Source organism: Callionymus lyra, chromosome 2 (genome assembly GCF_982586985.1).
Source record: "Callionymus lyra chromosome 2, fCalLyr1.hap1.1, whole genome shotgun sequence".
NCBI classification, from domain to species: Eukaryota; Metazoa; Chordata; class Actinopteri; order Syngnathiformes; family Callionymidae; genus Callionymus; species Callionymus lyra.
Genome location: NC_141819.1, coordinates 26,149,993 through 26,168,257, shown reverse-complemented (window position 1 = coordinate 26,168,257; position 18,265 = coordinate 26,149,993). Strand labels below are relative to the sequence as shown.

Genomic DNA, 18,265 nt, shown 5'->3' with positions numbered 1-18,265 from the left:
TGTTGCAAAACCGTCATTTTATGTCGACAGTAATGGACGACTTATGATGACATAACAAGTTTTAAGATGTGATGCATTCCTATGTCGGCAAATAAGGCTCATTCATTAGTTTCTAGGGCCAGCTTTGAGGATTGACCTCGAGGAACGAGGAAGCCCTTGAAGGAGATAAATAGGATTCGGCCATAACTCTTGATAACATTAAAATGAAATGTATTAATTTGCCTCAGAGATGTTGTGAACATGCATTTTCCAATGTGATACTCGTTTTCAAACGTCTCTTACTGTGGAAGCAGGAATACACTTCTAAATGTTGCCTTCTTCCTTCTCTTATTCCAGCTCTTCTTCTTCTGTATGACGTCACCAACAAAGCATCCTTTGACAACATAAGGGTAAGTTTTCACTTCTCTGTTGACTAATTAAAAATTCTCATTCAAAAACGGAGACTCTTTGTCATCGTCTCGCAAACTCTGTATGAAAGGAGTAGTTTATCTTGCACGGTTCCCCGGCAGGCTTCCAAAGAGCAGGGTTTTTAATGAGAGCCTTTGTCTTGGTGTCTCTCTCGGACGATAAGACGCCCAGAGATGCAGAGGCGCTGGGCGAGCGTGCAGGTGATTGGTGTCGGATAAAGCTTCGTCGTAGCTGCTGCCCGTTTCATTTCAATATTTCAAAGTGACATACAGGCACCGAGGGATCAGATGATGAGCAGGATGAATGACCGGGGCTGCGATTGTGGCTGACCACTGTGGCTATAAATGATGAGAGGTGATGAATCGGAAGAGCATATTACTGAACTGGAGCTCACTTCCCCCCTAAATCAACTCCTTGTATCCCTGCTGTGTTTGTACTGCCAACCTCTCTCCATTTGACCTCATGTTCCTCGAACGCGTTTAGATTAATCAGTCGCTAGATTACGACATGATCAAAACCATTTTTAGGATAATGGTGAAATGGAAATGGAGTGTGTTGTGGAAACTACTAATGAAAAACTGTGTAATTGTCATCATTAAGCCTTTTAATGCAGATCATTAAATCTGTCTGGTAAAAGTAAAGAGCGACAAATGTGTGATGTTGGACTCTATTGTACTCATCAGTATTTGTTTGTTTGTACAAAACTCTATTTTCATTGAAATATTTGAATTAGAAAATGTGTTTAAGCCCACTGAAAACACATGTTTCTGGAGTTTAAATCTTGTTTTCCAAATCAACGCCCACTTTGAGATGATTGGTCAAGGTTTGTCACAATGCGTCATCAATCCTGAAAGTCTCCACTTCCAAGGGAGGGGGAGTGAAGCCATTATTATGTCGTAATGGACTAATAGAGAATATGCGCTCTCGTGGCATCTTGTTTGCTGAGATTTTCAGACGAGGGAGAATTTTATAAAGTAATAAAAAGACGTTAAAGACTTACTGCATCTTGGAGAGGCAGATTTCAAAATTTGGAACACGTGTGCGAGTCAGGAGAGTTGGCGTTTCACATTAGTTGCTATTCAACTTGTTTTTCTTTGCCAAGTACACCTGGTGTGCTTGCAAAGTTCCTGTAAACTTGATCTAGTGAAGTTATCATTAAATCACAAATATGTATGGGCAAGTAATGACAGATTACTATATGTCTTCTTGTATTTCATTATTTTTTACATACAAAGGTCATACAGTCAACACACATGGACAGTAAGTTAAGTTGAGGAACACAGAAGTATGTAAAGGTTCTCATGCATCCAGGTTATGGTTAATCCAAGTTCTATGGTTACAATTTAGGAAGACGTATAACCTCTATTCCTGTTGACTCGCTTTGGAACTCCTTGGACAGAAGCACAATGTTCTTATTTCGGAGACTAGTTACCATATGTCTTTCTGGAGGTTGGCAGGCAGCGGCTTAAGCTACACGTTTGAGACTTTCCTGTTTCAAGGGATCTAAGATGAACTAACCTCAGGTTAATACTGTGAAAGTCAACTGTTTTACTTAATTTTAGTTTTTTTATTTGCCGCCATGCAGTCACCGTGCTGAGGACAACTTAGCATTGAGGAGTTCTGTATCCGTACAAGCCTGTTTTGTCTTGATGCGATAGGGCTTCGGTTTAAGCCTGAGAATCTCCTGGATGAACAAGATTCTTACCCTTTCACTAAATAATTACAATTAGTTCATTTAAAAGGGGAAAGTTAAACTTCATTAAACATAATACATAATTACAAAAGCCAGAATCAGCTAAAAGGCTAGTTTTCATCTGTAGTCCCCTATAAAATCCATATGCAAACCCTTGCAATACAATTAAGAAAGAAAACAATATTTCATTAGAACATCACAACAGACTTATCTTCTAGTGTTGGCAGCTGTAGATGCTTATAAGCCACTTTTTTAATTGTTTTGTAAAGGCCATGGAAGTTGTAAACAGTTTAATCTCCCCTTTCAGTCTCTTTATTTCTGTATGACACAAACAGTGCCCTCATAACTTAAGAGGGTACTCTGCTATACTATAGGAGTATTATTACCGTCAACCATTAGAGTTCGGGATGCTTCTCTTGTTTGCTGACAGCAAGAGGAAAACTGCAGGTCATAACCCATATTAAAAGGCATTCATCCATCATATAATGGTGCGACAACCTGTGAGCATTCAGTGTCGTACGTTACATCAATTTAAACTGTCAAGCCTTCATCAGCATCATTCAGTTCTCTCGCTCTACCATCTGTACGTAACCTTGTGTACAGCATTTCATAGGAGTACGTACTTGCACGTGCGTTGCATCACACATCTGTCAGAAACACCTTTATGCTACTAAAGTGTGGAAGGAAAATTCCATTTGAACCCTTTAGTTGCCTCTTTTGAGTGTCTTTCAATTCATTTCATGTCTAAATTGCCACTTGAGAAAGAGACGGTGTTTGTAATCGTTTTAAATCACGCACACGTAAAAGCAATTATGTTTTTTTTTTCAATTACATAACAGACGTCAGTGGTGACGTCAACAGAATTTAGTTTCTCATCACCTCTGACATTTCCTATCTCTTAGCAATCTGTAGAAAACAGGAGCGACACAATGCTGGGCCGACAAGGTCTAGGTGCGAACACACAAAACACACAACCCCAGTACGATGACTATTCCAAGGTTTTTTCAATTCACCGTAACACATACAGTATGAGTCACGCTCCGTTCGTGTCTTTATAAATGTTGCATCCGGAAGAATCTTCTAGATGGAATAATAAAGTCCACCATGTCGTCATCAAGGATTGATACAAACCTTCCAAGCATCACGATCATCAGTTCAGGGGTATGATTGTGAGATTCCAGACCCCAACTGCATGCTGGTTTGTCCCACACTGTTTGGTTTGAGAGTATATCAAACCTCAGTTTCACACTAAAGGCGGCACAAAGGAACCAGAGTAAATCCCTCAGATGTATCTCTGCTCCTTGCCGCTTAAATTTCTGGATTTTGTTCCAGTCACGTCCAGGCCATGATGTCGATAGAATCCTTCAGGCAGAAAATCTTTGGAAGAAGTAAAGTGAGTCCAGTGAATTGACAGAATAAAAGTCTATTATTTGACTTGATTTGATTCATTCATACCAGTATCATCTGGTGCTGTACATCAGGACCAGCAAATCTGGAAGTTTTGATCGTTAACTTTGAGTAAAACACATGTTGTGTATTTAACCGACATTTGTTTACTTCCACCACGATCATACATTTCTATCTCACTTCAATTTCTAACAATCCACACTATAAATCATACACAATATTTGTTTTATATACATCATACACGTAAAACCGTAGAAACTTCAGCTACTTGAGTTTGGTGATTATTAGTTTCATCCGTTGAAACTTACAGTTGCAAATTGTTTGATAACATCAGAATATTTTCAGGCTACCTCAAAACCAAGTTTAAATGTTTGGTTACTACGCATTTGTGAGTTGATTTATTATAGATAAGGACAGCAGCTGCATAAGAGCGTACAACTTAGTTAGCAAACATCTTATACAAAATGCAGCTTCTATCTAGATCTAGATCTATACCCTCGAATAAATGCAGATATTTTTATTTCACACCATTAATCAGCCAGTTTATGCTCATAAGCTAAAAAAAAAAAAAGGTTAAATCTTCACACAGCAGCGAGGCTTTGTTGTTCTAAAGATCCTCACAACAGCAAACAAGAAATCAATATGATGTGCGATTGGTGTCGGCCTGCACATGTGCCAGTGAATAAGGAAGCTTGTAACGGCTCAATATTACTCCTAATGTATTTAATTTATATCAGTAATGATTACATATGAATATTTAATGGGGAAAGCTTTATGACCGTAAGTGAGAATAAAATAGATTTTTTAACAGAAATGTTTCTCCATTAAGAACATTGAAAGTTATGGCCGAATAAAATTGGAAAGCCAAAAACGATGAATCTTCGCTTTCCTTCGTTTTCTGTTTCACTCTCGCCTCATTTCCTTGCACACTTTAATAGTTAAGGAACCAAAGATAAAGGTGAGCTTGTGTTTGGATCCATTTATTTTGATCATGTTCAATTGAATGTGAAGGACGAGAAACATGCTCGCTCATTTATTTTTATAGTTTCCGGTCGCACTGATGTTCTCTCAAGTAAAAATACAAATTTAATGTCTTTTTACTTCCTCCACCTTATCTTTGTTGTATTTTCCTCATATGTTCTCTATAAACATGATAGTGCACTGCAACAATTAATGCTTAATGTGTCAATGAAATGTATATTTATGATTAAACATGGCCACTTTAGTCTGAGTTTACTGATGATGTTGAGTATCCAAACTATTCCTACAAAGCTACATCAATTGTAATGAAACTATCTGGGGTTTCTTATAAAGTTCTTCATTTATGTTAACATCATAACCTGCTGATCAAGAATCAACTTTGTTTTCCTTTGCCTTCCTTATGCCAAGATATTCCCAAACCACGTACAAATTACAACGTGACATGACGTGACTTGAAGGATATTATAAGGTTTTCTTTCACACCCTTTGTCGACACGGATAATAGTAGTGTTGTTTTCTACATCAATAGTTATGACATTGTACTGAAAAACAGCACTTTTAGGCATTTTATGTTTTCTTTACTGTCTGTTAGTCAGACGATAAACACATGAGTTACGACCTGATAATTGATAACAATTGTTTATATATATATATATATTTTATTTAAATTCAATAATATTAAAGAACAAAAAATGGCCACGTCGGTAAATAAAATGTCTACATAATAATTATTTAATAGTGTAGAGAAGTTCTTAAAGAGTTTCAGCTTCTGTGCATTCAAGTTTCTATAACTTAAAAAATGTGGATTTCTTTTTTTTCGTGGGTTTTATTCCAAGGCTTTTGGAGATAGAGGGAAAACATCCCTTGATAGTTAATACAGAAGACAGAGCTGGGATCCCTCGGGCTGCCAAACATCTCAACACAGTGGTTGCTGAGTCGGAGGGTTTTCTGTGTCTCAGTGAAGCCCTTTTATTAAGTTGAAAATATTGAGTTCGATCCAAGACCAACATTTGTCATTACTTTTTAAATGTTGAGTCACAGTAAAATAGTCAGAAATCCACAAATACACACAAACGCATACAGAGAAGCTGAGGAGGGAGGAGGCAGAGAAAAACAATCTGTCGCCATCATTGTAACTCGGTGAAAAATCCACTTTGTGATCAAGATAGAAGGTGAAGGAGGGTTGGTTTGTTCCTGATGGAGAATGTCAAACGACAAGAGGGTAGAAAATATGTTCTGTATGCTGTGCTCTCGTCTCAGAGAGCGTGATTAGTATAAAAGGGAATGTCAAAAAATAACCGCATCAATCATGGAAATTCCTTTTTTGTTCTTGCTACTCTAATTTGCTCTTGATCTGTATTTAATGAAATTAAAAACTGCCTCGGCATCAGGACGTTTATCTGAGCCGTCAACAATCTATCAATGCCGAGCCTCATTTCCATTCGTTCTGCTGCGATGAAAGAAACGACAAACATTAAAACGGCAGCTACACGATCCAATTATGCTGAACGTTTATTCACAATTGGTTTTCAGGCTGAAAACAAAAATGAAGATTTCAGTTAAATATTTTATCATAAACCTGCACTTTTACAAGCACAGTCTTTACCCAACTGTATTTAAAGTTTAAGTAACATGTTATTTTCAACTTAACTTTTCTTACAAATATTTTAATCTAGCATTTACATTGATTAAGAATAAGACTTAGAACCAAATGTTATTTTCCTTCATCTACATTTTAAAATATGAGTCAAACGCATTTTTCTTCTCTTGAAGTAATTTTCTACTTTGAGTTGAATGGCAGTGACGGGTTGATGAGGCTTCATCGTGCATCATCCGTCTTTTCAGAGCCCACTAGATGGCGCTCTATAATTGAATCGCTCAGCTATTCATTCTTGAACTGAGGGCGCCACCTATTGAGCTCTAAAGGTATGATGACGCACATCAAACCGTCACTATTGAATAGTCAATCGTTTTCAAAAGTTTTTTGACCGTTATTCACTTTTTTTGATAATTACGACCAGTTTTCCCCTAAACTACATGTTTACGTGGTTAAAAAATAAAATTCTAAAAGAAATTTAAACAAACTATTCAATAAAAGCTAAGCATTCTCCAAAAACTAGCTCACCAACAATTATTTCAAAATATAGATTTGTTATTACTTGATTCTTCAAAAGATTTCCTTTTGTAAAGGATGTTAGAAATAAATAAATACAAACATGTATTTGGGAGAATTCTTTTTTCGTTTTTCATGTTTTTCACACAACCCAAAAAATTATAAATGTACCTAAAATTGACTTCAAATAAATCATATTTAAAGAGACACAATTCTCTTTGATAAATGTCAAGTCATGACTTGGACTAAAACTATTATTTCTAGTGTTTGCTCTTCTGTCTGTTGGATTTGATTTTATTGAACTAATATATATTTCAAGAAAACGAAAAAACAAAAAAATAAGTTGTTAAGCTATCACCAATTAAATTAACCTACAAAAATGTATCATCATTTATCGTGCGATTAGTCATTTGTCCTTTTCCTCGGCCCGTTGTGTTTCCGGGTTCGGCTTCTTCTTCACCGTGCTGTAAATATCCTGTTCTTTGCTCTGGCGTTGGTACGAAACAAGCATCAAGCGAGAGATCTGTCTCGCCATGGCAGATTTGTACGGGACCTGAGGTGGAACTTTAGCTCTCGCTGTGGTGTTCCCGTCTTTCTTTTGGTCTCTGAAAACATCTTCATAGTCACTGAGCTGAGCCACGGGACGAAGGCGCACCTGCTGAAGTTCTCCCACCATCTTCACCGGCAGAGGCGTCACCGTACATCTGAGAAGAGCAGAGGAGTCAGAGTTGCTTCGGCGAGCCGGTTTGGTCAGTGAGGTCCAGTCTCCGGTTGTGGCTTTATCGGGGACGGCGAGCGGCGTCTGCAGAGAGAGCCTGTTGGAACGTAAAGAACTGGACTTTGGTCTCAACTTCCATCCCAGTGGGTCACGGCCAGTGATGGCAGAAGTCTGCACCGGAGGAGGAGAGGAGCAGGAGGAAGACGACGAGGAGTTGGAAGACGATGATGGCGAGCGACAGATCCCGATGGGAGGGCAGGAGTAGCGTTTGAAGGTGGGGTTGGACGTGATCTGATTGTTGAGGAGGGAGGCTCTACGGGGAGGAGGCTGGGGCTCTTTTATCCTCTTCCTCACCGTGATGATGGAGGCGGAGCCGCATCTGCAAAAGTCGGCGGACAAACTGCGATGATGGGAAGTGACTCGAAGGTCCTGATGAGGAATCTTGGGATTCGGGCTCCTCGGTTTAGAGTGATTTATTTGGGGCGTCTGAGGGCGGAAGCCGCGATCGGTGGAGAATATCTTGTTCATATTTCTTATTGTGTGCAGCTGCTTGGACGCCGAACACCCTGTGGATGAAAATAGAAAGAGGAAGTGGTGACATCTGGATTTCACACATGTTTTGCAACGACTCTTTTTCAAAACTAACGATCTTTATACAAAAAAAACCCTTCCTTTTTTTCAACCAGCTAAAAAAGAATAAGGGAAATGATTTACTACTTGTACTGAAGCACTTTTTTCAGAATTTTTTTTCTTCGTTTAAAATTGTATTTTCCATATTGAGATTAAACATTGAACTTTCTGTGAAGTTAAAATCGGACTTTCTGGTAATTAATTAAAATGATGATTTATTTATTTTTCTTGAATTCATGCTCATTAATCTTTATTTTACTGAATCAAACAGTTTTTTGTCCATTATATTCTTGTTATATGAGTCGTTATGACTGAATCAGTATTATTTTTATTGCCTTTTTCAGTGAAGGGTTTCACAAACTAGGAACCTCCTTTGGAAACATAAAACATAATTTAACTATTTGCTCCGTAACTGTGCGATAAAAATAGAAGTATTGTGTTACGCTCTATTTCTAAGATTAAATAACATAGTCATTTGAAGCGATCAATCTTCCTAAATCCACACCATCAAAATTGTTTGAATCTCTGGCATTTGTTTTTCTAACAGACAAACCCCGCGGATGAAAAACACACAACCTCCTTGATAATGATGTATTTGCATGATTAAATGTTAAGATTCTCACCATGAAAGGTTAAAAATATCAAGCAAGGTCCAAGTTTCTGTAGGTTTACCTTCAGCTTTGTGTTGTTTCTCCTCCTTCGTCCTCCGAATATTCACTTTCTCACGACTCCTGTCTTAATAAATGTCACCACACCCACCGAGGAACCTCACACAACTTTGACCGCAACTTCCCCAAAAAACATGTGTCACGGTTGCCAGTTGTGACACAACATCATACATTAAATGATTAACGAGGTGTTTTTCCAGATGATCTGCTACTTATAATGATGGAAAAATATGCAATATATACAGTAGCTGCTGCTTTTTGACCCTCTGGACCTCAAACCGTCTTCCTGGTCGTTGCCGTTATTGATCATGTCTGTTCACATGTCATGTTCTTAGCGACAAAACATCGAGTCAGGAGTCGAAAAAATCAATGCGCTGTCAATCACGACAACACACAGGTGCTTCCTCACAGCCTTGAAGTTTGATCACTCTCGGCAGCCTCGCTTCCCTCGCTCCCGCGTAATCCACCCACAGCCCGCTGTGATCTTCCAGGGCCGTGTGAGTAATTGGAAGGAAGGGAAGAAGTCAGGAGGTTCTAAGGTGAGCGTGAGCTTCATCAGTCTCCCTCTAACGAAGCCGAGTAAAGTCCTGAAGATCAGCGCTGATGCACAGAGATGAAGAGGCAGGGCTCAGGGGGAAAAAAAATGTGTTTATTCTTAATGAATGGAATGTGACCTCATTTCTCGCTTGCAATTTAATGCCATCATCTGAGCGAGTGTTTAGTGCTATTGATGCGTCTGTTGTGCGGCAAGAATGTAATGAGACTCACCAAAAGACATATACTGCAGTGGATTTCTACCAACGTTCTATTGAATAATCTGTTGACAATGTATTCTGCCTTTTTTTTGGGGGGGGGGGAGTTGATGCATAGATGCTTTGTATGTCTTCATGTATGTTTTCATAAGCACACTTTCATGATGTTGAAAGAAAAGTAGCCTTTCGCAAAGTACTTTTTCTTTCATCATCGAACAAGTGCACTTTTGACTGGCTCTAGTTCTGTCAAGGGTTTTGCTCTTTACCAATTACTTTGTTTTGCTTGGCCATTTTTTTTAGTCAATGTCCTCGAAAAGACGTATTGATTCACTGAACTGACAAAGGCCTTTCACTTTCTATACTTACGTACTATGATTGTGTTTCATTTTTTGCATTTTGTTGTGATGATTGCTTTGGAACAGTCGTGACTCGCATGTCTCCAGCTATTCTTTTAACTTCACTCTTCACGAAGAGTCTCTTGAGTGTCATGTGACCACCAAACCACTTTATAGCAGTGAGTCAGAGAAAGTGTTTTCGTAAACTGAGAGACTTTTTCAACTCACCAGGAAGATAAAATTGAAACTATAAAAAATGTTATCTTGTTTTTAAGAGCTATAGAGAAGCCAAAACAACACAGATTATTTTTCTGCACTTCTCTTGTTTAACCCTTTTTTCTTGTTTTTCATCCTTTTTGTAAAGTGTCTTTGTGTCACAAAAAGCGCTAAATAAATACGATGTTTATAATTATTGACACCAGGGGGAGCCAGAAACAACATATTCGATTTTACGTGTTGCTGCTTTAATTCTTCTGCTTATTGAAGATAAACAGATACAATATATTTGTCCACGCTGCTGTCTCAGCAAATGTATCATGATTTCTTAATCCAAGAAATAAAAGTAGCTTCTGATAAGCTCATCCAATGTTTCTCCAAGACAAGAGTGATCAATAACACTAAGCTTGAACTGCCTCCTGGCGTAACAAGAACACCCATTAATTTTTCACTTTGAAACACAGAAGAAATTTGAATATACCGGTATATATCTATATATACATACACATATAGCTCCTATACACTGAAGTCTTAATATAAATACATTTTATTCAATGTTAAATAAGGGTATAGAGTATTAAAAAAGCAACTTTTTGTTTCCAATGGACACCCATGATTCATCATGAAATGCTCCACCCTTAGTCCTATTTTTAACATGATTTAAACATTTGAGGAATCTTTCAATTCTTATAAGATTGACTTAAGTTTGCTGACTTTATTCTGAAGCTCTTCTTTTCTTTGGTTCAACTATCCGTATGTAATTGTTCATCAGGTGTTGCTGCACAGGTCGATGGAAAGTCACCTAGAGGTTCTTGACTTTTCCTTTCAGCCACTGAAAGGCTCTCTCGGCGCGACCTTGAACTGCTCTTTTGATTCTCACCGCAGGGTTACGTAAGCTCTCCAGTTTGTTCCAGCTACTTCCTCTTCTTCTTCACTTTTTTATCCCGGCTTACGGAGCAGCTCGGCGTCCTTCAACAAAGACTTCCCTGCTGAACACGGAATACAAGCAGAGGAAAATTCATTGCAAATCCACTTATCCTCCGTGCAATGATGCAATGACCCCTCCTTCTTCAGGAACTATTCAATCTGAAAGTTGTTTTTTTCAAGCAAATATGTCATTTTGAAACCCTCTTTCACTCAGATGACGCCACGTCTGTCCAACTGTCTTGTCTTTGAATTTCACTGACGAATAGGGAGAATAATGGAGATCATTTCCACAATCAGAAGATCTAATGAGAGACGTGGAAACAGGACAGAAGCTGAATGTAAAACACGTCATTAATCAGACTTTCTTTGATGAACTGATGCTCATCGAATACTAATGACAAGAACCTATTGTTGCCTGGAGATTACATTTTCTTTGCATTGCATTTTTGGAATTAAAACATGAATAATGGAGGGAATTAATGAAGATATAGGTTTTATGGAGCAACTGAAGTGTTCATTTAAGTTTTTCTAAAAACGCTTTGTTTTTCTGGAGATGAAATCTTGTTTACCATAACCACGGCCACTTTGCTGTGATTGGTCACGCAAGGTTTGTCACCGAGCATCATCAATCCCGGAAGTCTCCACCTCCAAGGGACTCTTTGTATAAACAAAGCGGTATGATTACAGCTGGCTGGAGGAGGAGTGAAGCCATTATTAAAATTTGGTACAATTTTTGTAGACCCTTTTCTGGTCTTTTTATAGGCAAAAACAAGACGCAGTGTTTGGCATCTGGACTATGTGGCCACAATAGGGATCTGCGAAAAGAATTTTGAAAAAGTTACCAAAACATAAGCAGCAGTTTCTGCCCTTGCATCCTCTCTGTTTTTGTAGGAGAGTCAAGACCACCACTGGTGTTGCGTCTTAAACTTTACTGATTCATCCATCCAGAGCTTTTCATATCTGAGTGAACTTCAACTCTCGCTGCCATTCTGTGTCTCAGATTAAGTGGCCAGGGGGTTCCAACTTTGACATTTTGGTCAGCGGTTCACAAATCTCAAATTAGATCCTTGGATATTGAATTATTTCCAACTCCAAATTCGCCTCTAAACCCCCGAAGACGCCTGCGTCTCCCGAGCGCTTTTTAATCAAGTCAACTGCCAGAGACGCTTCTGTATGTGGAACTTAGCAGCTGGATGAGAAAGACAAGTGAAGATAGAAGATTTTAATCTGTTCTCTCTGCTCATCCGTCTCCCTGACCTCTCGGTGGCCTCTCCCCCGCTGCTCGGCTTCCTTCTCCAGGCGTGGCTGACAGAGATCCATGACTACGCACAGCAGGACGTGGTCGTCATGCTACTGGGCAACAAGGTGAGGAAAAACGGATGGAGAGGTGGACGCCATACAGGAAGCATGTTGAGCAGCTTTTTTTATTTTTTTATCTGGACATCTTTAAATAACTCAAGATTGACTAGATATTTCAGGTGTGTCTTTGTAAATATGTATAATACTTCAAATTCTTCCCCGTTTGCTTTTTAATGTCATCGTAGAGTTTTAATAGTGATTAGTTAATGTTATATCGGCCTTTGAAAGTTTCTCGACACCACCTTTAACCTCACTTGTTACTAATATAATTATTATAATGTTGAGAAAACAGTCATTTTGTCTTTTTTTTGTTATTTGAACTCTAAACACACACGGCATAATACAAATTTCTTAGAAATGTACGGCCATAAAGTCAAAATAAATGTAGATTAACATCCAAACTTGTTAGAACTGACGTTTCTTTTCTCATTAAAATCAATGTTTCAATTGAATAGAATGAGATTAAATCCTTCTTTTTTTTTTAATGAAATGCTTATGCTGACTCTACAGTATGTGGCAGCAGAAATAAAAGTGGACAGGGATAAAGTGTTGTTTTTTCTCTCTTTTGCTTGTATTAAAAAGTGCATGAAAAATTGTTTACTAAGCCATTATTACGTCATAATGCACTCCACTCTCGTAACCTCTCGTTCGCCGAAATTTCAGACAGGGGAGGAACTTTATAAAGTATTAACTTGAAATCTAGTCATGATGTCATTCATCATGACTAGATTTCAACTTAATACTTTTTACTTACTTACTACTTTTTACTTACTACTTAATACTACTTACTGCATCTTGGAGAGGAAGACTTTAACAAATAAAAAATGAGTCAGGAAAGTATGGTTTTCACACTATTTGCTCTATAAGGGTTATATTTTTTAAAGTTCTAATAAATGTATCAATCAATTAATTAAATTTCAGCATAATATGCAGGCCTGGCCAACATTCAAACTATATAGAATGACAAAAAAAATAATTTGTGTACATAATCGTAATCACAAAATAACATTTATTTTCACGAATCCTTCAGATCTAACCATGACTTGACACACATGATGTTTCCTTTTGAAAAAGCGGGCGTTATGTTCAGGAACCATAAGTGACATGAGTGTGACTTGACGTTTCAGGCCGACTCCACGCACGACAGGGCGGTGAAGCGGGAGGACGGGGAGCGGCTGGCCAAGGTGAGTAGATCCCATCCAGAGAAAAGTAATTAGCAAATATTGTCGATGAATCTTCCGTCGTCGTCTCTCAAGCGTCTCGATCGGGGGCTTGTTGTTTGTTCACAGCGGCTCACATTGTTATTGTTCGGACTAAATCATCCGGAGGCGTCACTAACCTAATTTTCCAAGACGCTGAGCCCTGAGAGGCGTGAGAGTGGGAGCGAGTGATGAGTGATGTTGCCTCACCTGTGAGGAGCATCCCTCCACCGCTCATAAATTGAGACAAAGTGGAGCGGAAATCAGGCGTGGAGTCGTCCCGCCTGTTCATCTGCATGCTTGTCATCATCAGTCCGCAAATAAGGTTCCTTTAGGCCACAGGAATGCTAACCGCGAGGGTCGGACTTTTGAAAAAAAAAAGTTTTAACGTACAGTGGTCCTCGCCTTCTCAGTTCTCGCTTTGTCAAAGAGATTTTTACCTACACTTCTATACATTTAAATTGTCTAAATGTCTAATCCGCCCACAGTGTTTTGTATTCTAATCGGTTCAGTGAACATCACAGTGTTGTGTTTTTTGTCCTGATTTGAGACTGGTATCATAGTTACAGACGAGGGTGGGGGGCCAGCACGATCAGAGGAGCTGGAACATATTGTAATGTTCCAGAGGCTACGAGACAGACTGTAGTTTTATTACGTAACTGACGAAGCCAAAACACAAACACTGTGTCTGGCGCTGTTCCACGACCAAAACCAAAATTTCTGTAAGTGTAGACCAACACAAGTTTCCTGACGAGTCTCATGACGCCTTCACTGACTTCTGTAAAATCCTGAGACCTAACATACATGTAAGTGTAAACCTACCCATTACAATGACACTGGCTGGGTTATAAATAGGAATTTCCTGGTGTTTAAAATTATAACGTCATGTTTTTGAGATTGTAAAAATGTGTGAGAAATGAAAAAAAGTTGTATTTTCAGACTGCATGGGAAATGATGATGATAAGTATGTTTTAATTGTGAAAAAATCAAACAGTTGCCATTTCGCAGAAGGTTTTCAGGACATAAACCTCCGCAATTAACGAGGGACCATTTTATATTATATATATATTATAGTCAATTTAGATGAACAACTATACAAAATAAAAATAAAAAGTACCAAAAATGTAAGAAAGCCCACTATAAAGAAAATACTTCTGTTCCAACCTATTCTCATATTGGAGTTAACTCTTTATACAATGTTCTTAAGTGGAAAAATCTTCCCTTTTTATCTCCTCCATTTTAAATATATAGCAAGTAAGATGGATAAAGACTCCCACATGTTCCTGATTCTACTTATATGTGTTCAAACTGCCAAGAAATTCCAACGATAACCTCCTGCCCACGCTGAGATGGGGGTCTACTGAGCCCCCTTTTCTGCATCTACTTCCTCATACATGATCACGCCGTGGCATTTCTATGTGTCAGGGGGTGGATGCTGATTGGCTCGAGCAGCCGACGGCTTCAGCATCCGGACAATGTTCCGATGTTTGACACAGTTAGAGATATGTTACACGTTCTTCTTCTTTGGAGTCGGATGTCGAGCAGGAACTCCTGATCTTGCCAGTGAATGTTCAGGATTGTTGTTGATGTTGATTTATCAGCAGTGGCTCTGGTGAAGTGGTTCAGCAGCATCGTAGGAAACCTGCTGGACCAACTGTCATACTGCAGGGGAGCTAGAGCCGATCCCAGTCACTGCTCCCGTCCATCGCAGGGTTGTTTGTCCCGAGAACAGAAAATGATTTACCATTTCTATTTTCAACCCCCATCCATGTGTCAGTGGCTTCCCTTCCTAATAGGTGTGCTGGCCTCCACTGACAACACGTTCTTTTGCTTCTCCAGGAGTTCGGCGTGCCGTTCATGGAGACGAGTGCTAAATCCGGACTGAACGTGGAGCTGGCCTTCACTGCTGTGGCCAAGTGAGTCACACTGCATCACTCACGCAAATATCAGGTCACTTTCCAAACATTTTCCATTTATATACAATGTATGAATCATGAATCATTACATGGAGAAGCAAAACTTGAGTTGGTTTGTCCCGGTGGAGACTGAAAGGTATGTATTTTTAACGTGTTTTGGTCCTAATCGCGTTTTTAAATGTACTTGGATAACTGAGGGAGTAAATTGGGACTTTAAATTATGTCAAAATGTACCATAGATGCATTTTTTTTTGTAATTCAGTCGAAACCATTTAGGAAAATGAGGTTTTTTGATTAAAAAAAAAAGTAAATAACCAAGTTAATCTTAATCAGGCTCTGTTTAATACTTCAGATGAATCACATGATTTACATGAAAAGCAGCCTTGTTGAATTTCTACTAAAAACGGTCGAACACTTAAATCCAGACAAATGCGGCACGTACAAAATAATTCCGATGTATGAATCCGTGCGTGCACACAAATAAAATCACATTTCCTTTGTACATCCAAATCATTGAAGAATTAATCACAGCCTTGTTCATCCCTTTCCCTGCCTCATTTACATATTTAAATCATATTTAAATGAACCAAAGTCCAAACTAATTAAAACATGGATTTTGGAGTTTATATTCGTTCATTTAAAACATTCCTGACATGGATGAGCTCCGGTGTAAATGTTTGTATCGTACATACACAGTTATTAACGAGAATACTTTATTTACAGAGACGATCAGGGGCTTATTTGAAACATCCGAAAATGGAGTTTAACAAGAATAAAACTGTAAATTATTAACTTAAAGCGCTGATTAGTAATGATGATAATGATCGTCTGAGCTTCATATTCTCATTACATTTATAAAATAAAAACGTTTTGTTTACAAATCAATAATGAACAAATCATGTAAATGTGTATTTGTGTAAGTGTGTTTTTCAAGGAGATCGCTCTGATCACATGATCACTTGAGGGAAACTTTAGCTGCTTTCATTCTGCAGCTTCACTTTGATCAAACGTGATGTTGTTCCACAAGAACGTCTGTGACTCTCGTAGAGAAAGACTTGAAGCATCAGACGCTGATCATTTTGTTCGTTATATTAGAAAAACAAGCTCATAATTCCTTTACATATGTTCTGAATAGCGTGAAATAGTGGATTAAAATATTCAGTATAAAATGATCGAATACAGATCATCCGTTTGGTTAATAAAAACATATTCATAAGTTTGTGAATGATCTAATGTTCACTCGTGTAACTACAAATACTTGTGTGTGTTAATTTATGATCCATATTGATCGTTAATGTAACTCTCATCTCAACATGACTGGTGAGGCTGACATCTGAGCGGTAAAAAAGGACGTACGACACCTGCAGACGTGTCGGAAAGTCCTACCTTTTGAACACACTTTTCCTTATTGATACTTTGACGTGGAAAAGTAGGTCCACGCACATAGGACCCCTTAGTACATGAGGCCCCAGGTTGGTAAAAATGATTGCACAAATTATTCAATAACTTACCCAAACATTTCCACAGTTCAATTTGTGCCATTTCATTTTCATAGAAATTGACTTTTGTTCTCTAAAATCAAACAAAGACGTTGGAGCCTCGAATGCTTAAGAGACGCCGTCCTCGTTCTTCTCCGCTGCTCTTCCTGTGCTCACGTCTAAATCCTCTTTGGCAGGGAACTGAAGCACAGGACGATGAAGGAGCCAGAGGAGACAAAATTCCAGCTGCAGGAATACGTGGACAAAGAGATGAGGACGGTCGGCTGCTGCCGCACATAGACTGTCTCTGGCTCTGATGCACGTGTGTGTTGCATGACAAGAGAAACACACACACACACACACACAAATGACGACAAATCATGACTTCAAAACCCTTCAGTTTGTCTCCAGTCCGTAAACGACCCAGCTCTCCTCCGCAACTGTGAATGTATCATAAATGTCCTTTTCACTCGCATGACAAACACTTCGACTTGGATTGTAGTTTATTAGAATGTCTTGTACATATTTAAAGAAAATCGTGGCTTGTTGTGAAGTTCACATGGTGTTTGTGATTTAAATTGCTTAAAAGTTATCAACACAAGTCTTTGTACAGATACACAATTGTCATGTAATGCCAGAATGTTGTTTTTGTGTACAGAACGTCATCCACAACAGGTACAACAGGTGACTAGTTTAGTTTGGCTTTTCTTTTTTTTTTTACTAACAGTTCCTGTTAAATACTGAAAAACCAGCCGTCGTTCCGGAAGTGCTGCATTTGTTTTCCATGTTTGTAACTTAAATATCAACAATGATTTTCATACAAGTGGAGAATTGTCCTCATGAAAATAAAATGCGACTCAAAAGTGTATTATGGGTCAAATTGCATTGTATGAAAGTGAAATATAGAGTATTTATGCAACTGTGATGACATTAAATCAACTTTATTTATGTGTATAAATTGAAGATGAATTGTTTGTTTTTTAATCTATGGAAACAAAAGCACAAAATGACAAGCTTATAATGATGAAAAGCAAGTGATCCTTAAATTGAGCCTTGAGGTACACCACGATTGAACAATTTTTTTTTGTCCTGACACTTGAGAGGTTTGCAAAAACACTACAGAAGTACTACACAAGTGATGTATGCCATTAATATGGAATTTGTGGTGTGACTGTTTCTTTCATTTGAGTCACGTTTTACCCTCCATGTCCACTACAGGTGACATAATGTACTGCAACAAACACTCAGTAGTGATGTGTTGTTGAGGCCTCATGAAACCGCTAGCATAGTAGGTATCATGATACCGTTGCTGTGTCTCAAATCGCATACTAGCGTACTAAAAGTTAGTATTTTTAGTGCGTTAGTGCGTCTCAATTCTTAGTATGCAAAATTTAGTGCGCCATGCACACTAAATTGGCGTACTAACACGCCCACAAAACTGAGCATGGTTCGATGGACACTATCC

General features: G+C 38.5%; 2 protein-coding genes across 3 annotated transcripts in view; one reads left to right on the top strand and one right to left on the bottom strand.

Moving 5' to 3' along the window:
* rab26 (RAB26, member RAS oncogene family) overlaps positions 1 to 17,666 on the top strand; it is a 54,433-nt gene extending 36,767 nt beyond the window's left edge. Inside the window, exons 5-9 of the mRNA XM_087782876.1 lie at positions 337 to 389; positions 12,148 to 12,213; positions 13,335 to 13,391; positions 15,246 to 15,322; positions 16,998 to 17,666. Of these exons, the coding sequence (XP_087639002.1) occupies positions 337 to 389; positions 12,148 to 12,213; positions 13,335 to 13,391; positions 15,246 to 15,322; positions 16,998 to 17,100 (356 nt within the window). The 3' untranslated portion in view covers positions 17,101 to 17,666. The remainder of the gene's footprint in view (positions 1 to 336; positions 390 to 12,147; positions 12,214 to 13,334; positions 13,392 to 15,245; positions 15,323 to 16,997) is intronic.
* On the bottom strand, positions 5,989 to 8,673 carry LOC148086162 (uncharacterized). Of its 2 annotated transcripts, none has more exons than XM_087784326.1 (2): positions 8,623 to 8,673; positions 5,989 to 7,886 (listed from the first exon to the last, which is right to left on the bottom strand). In XM_087784326.1, exon 2 carries the CDS (start codon positions 7,846 to 7,848, stop codon positions 7,009 to 7,011), a length of 840 nt encoding a protein of 279 aa, XP_087640452.1. In that variant the 5' UTR covers positions 7,849 to 7,886; positions 8,623 to 8,673; the 3' UTR covers positions 5,989 to 7,008. The 2 variants fall into 2 exon arrangements, with proteins under 2 accessions (XP_087640452.1, XP_087640453.1); XM_087784327.1 differs by having other exon boundaries at positions 8,574 to 8,639.
* Positions 17,667 to 18,265: the final 599 nt, after the last annotated feature.

Excerpts from the sequence above, each read along its gene's own strand:
- LOC148086162 (XM_087784326.1), bottom strand. The coding sequence starts at position 7,848 with ATGAACAAGATATTCTCCACCGATCGCGGCTTCCGCCCTCAGACGCCC.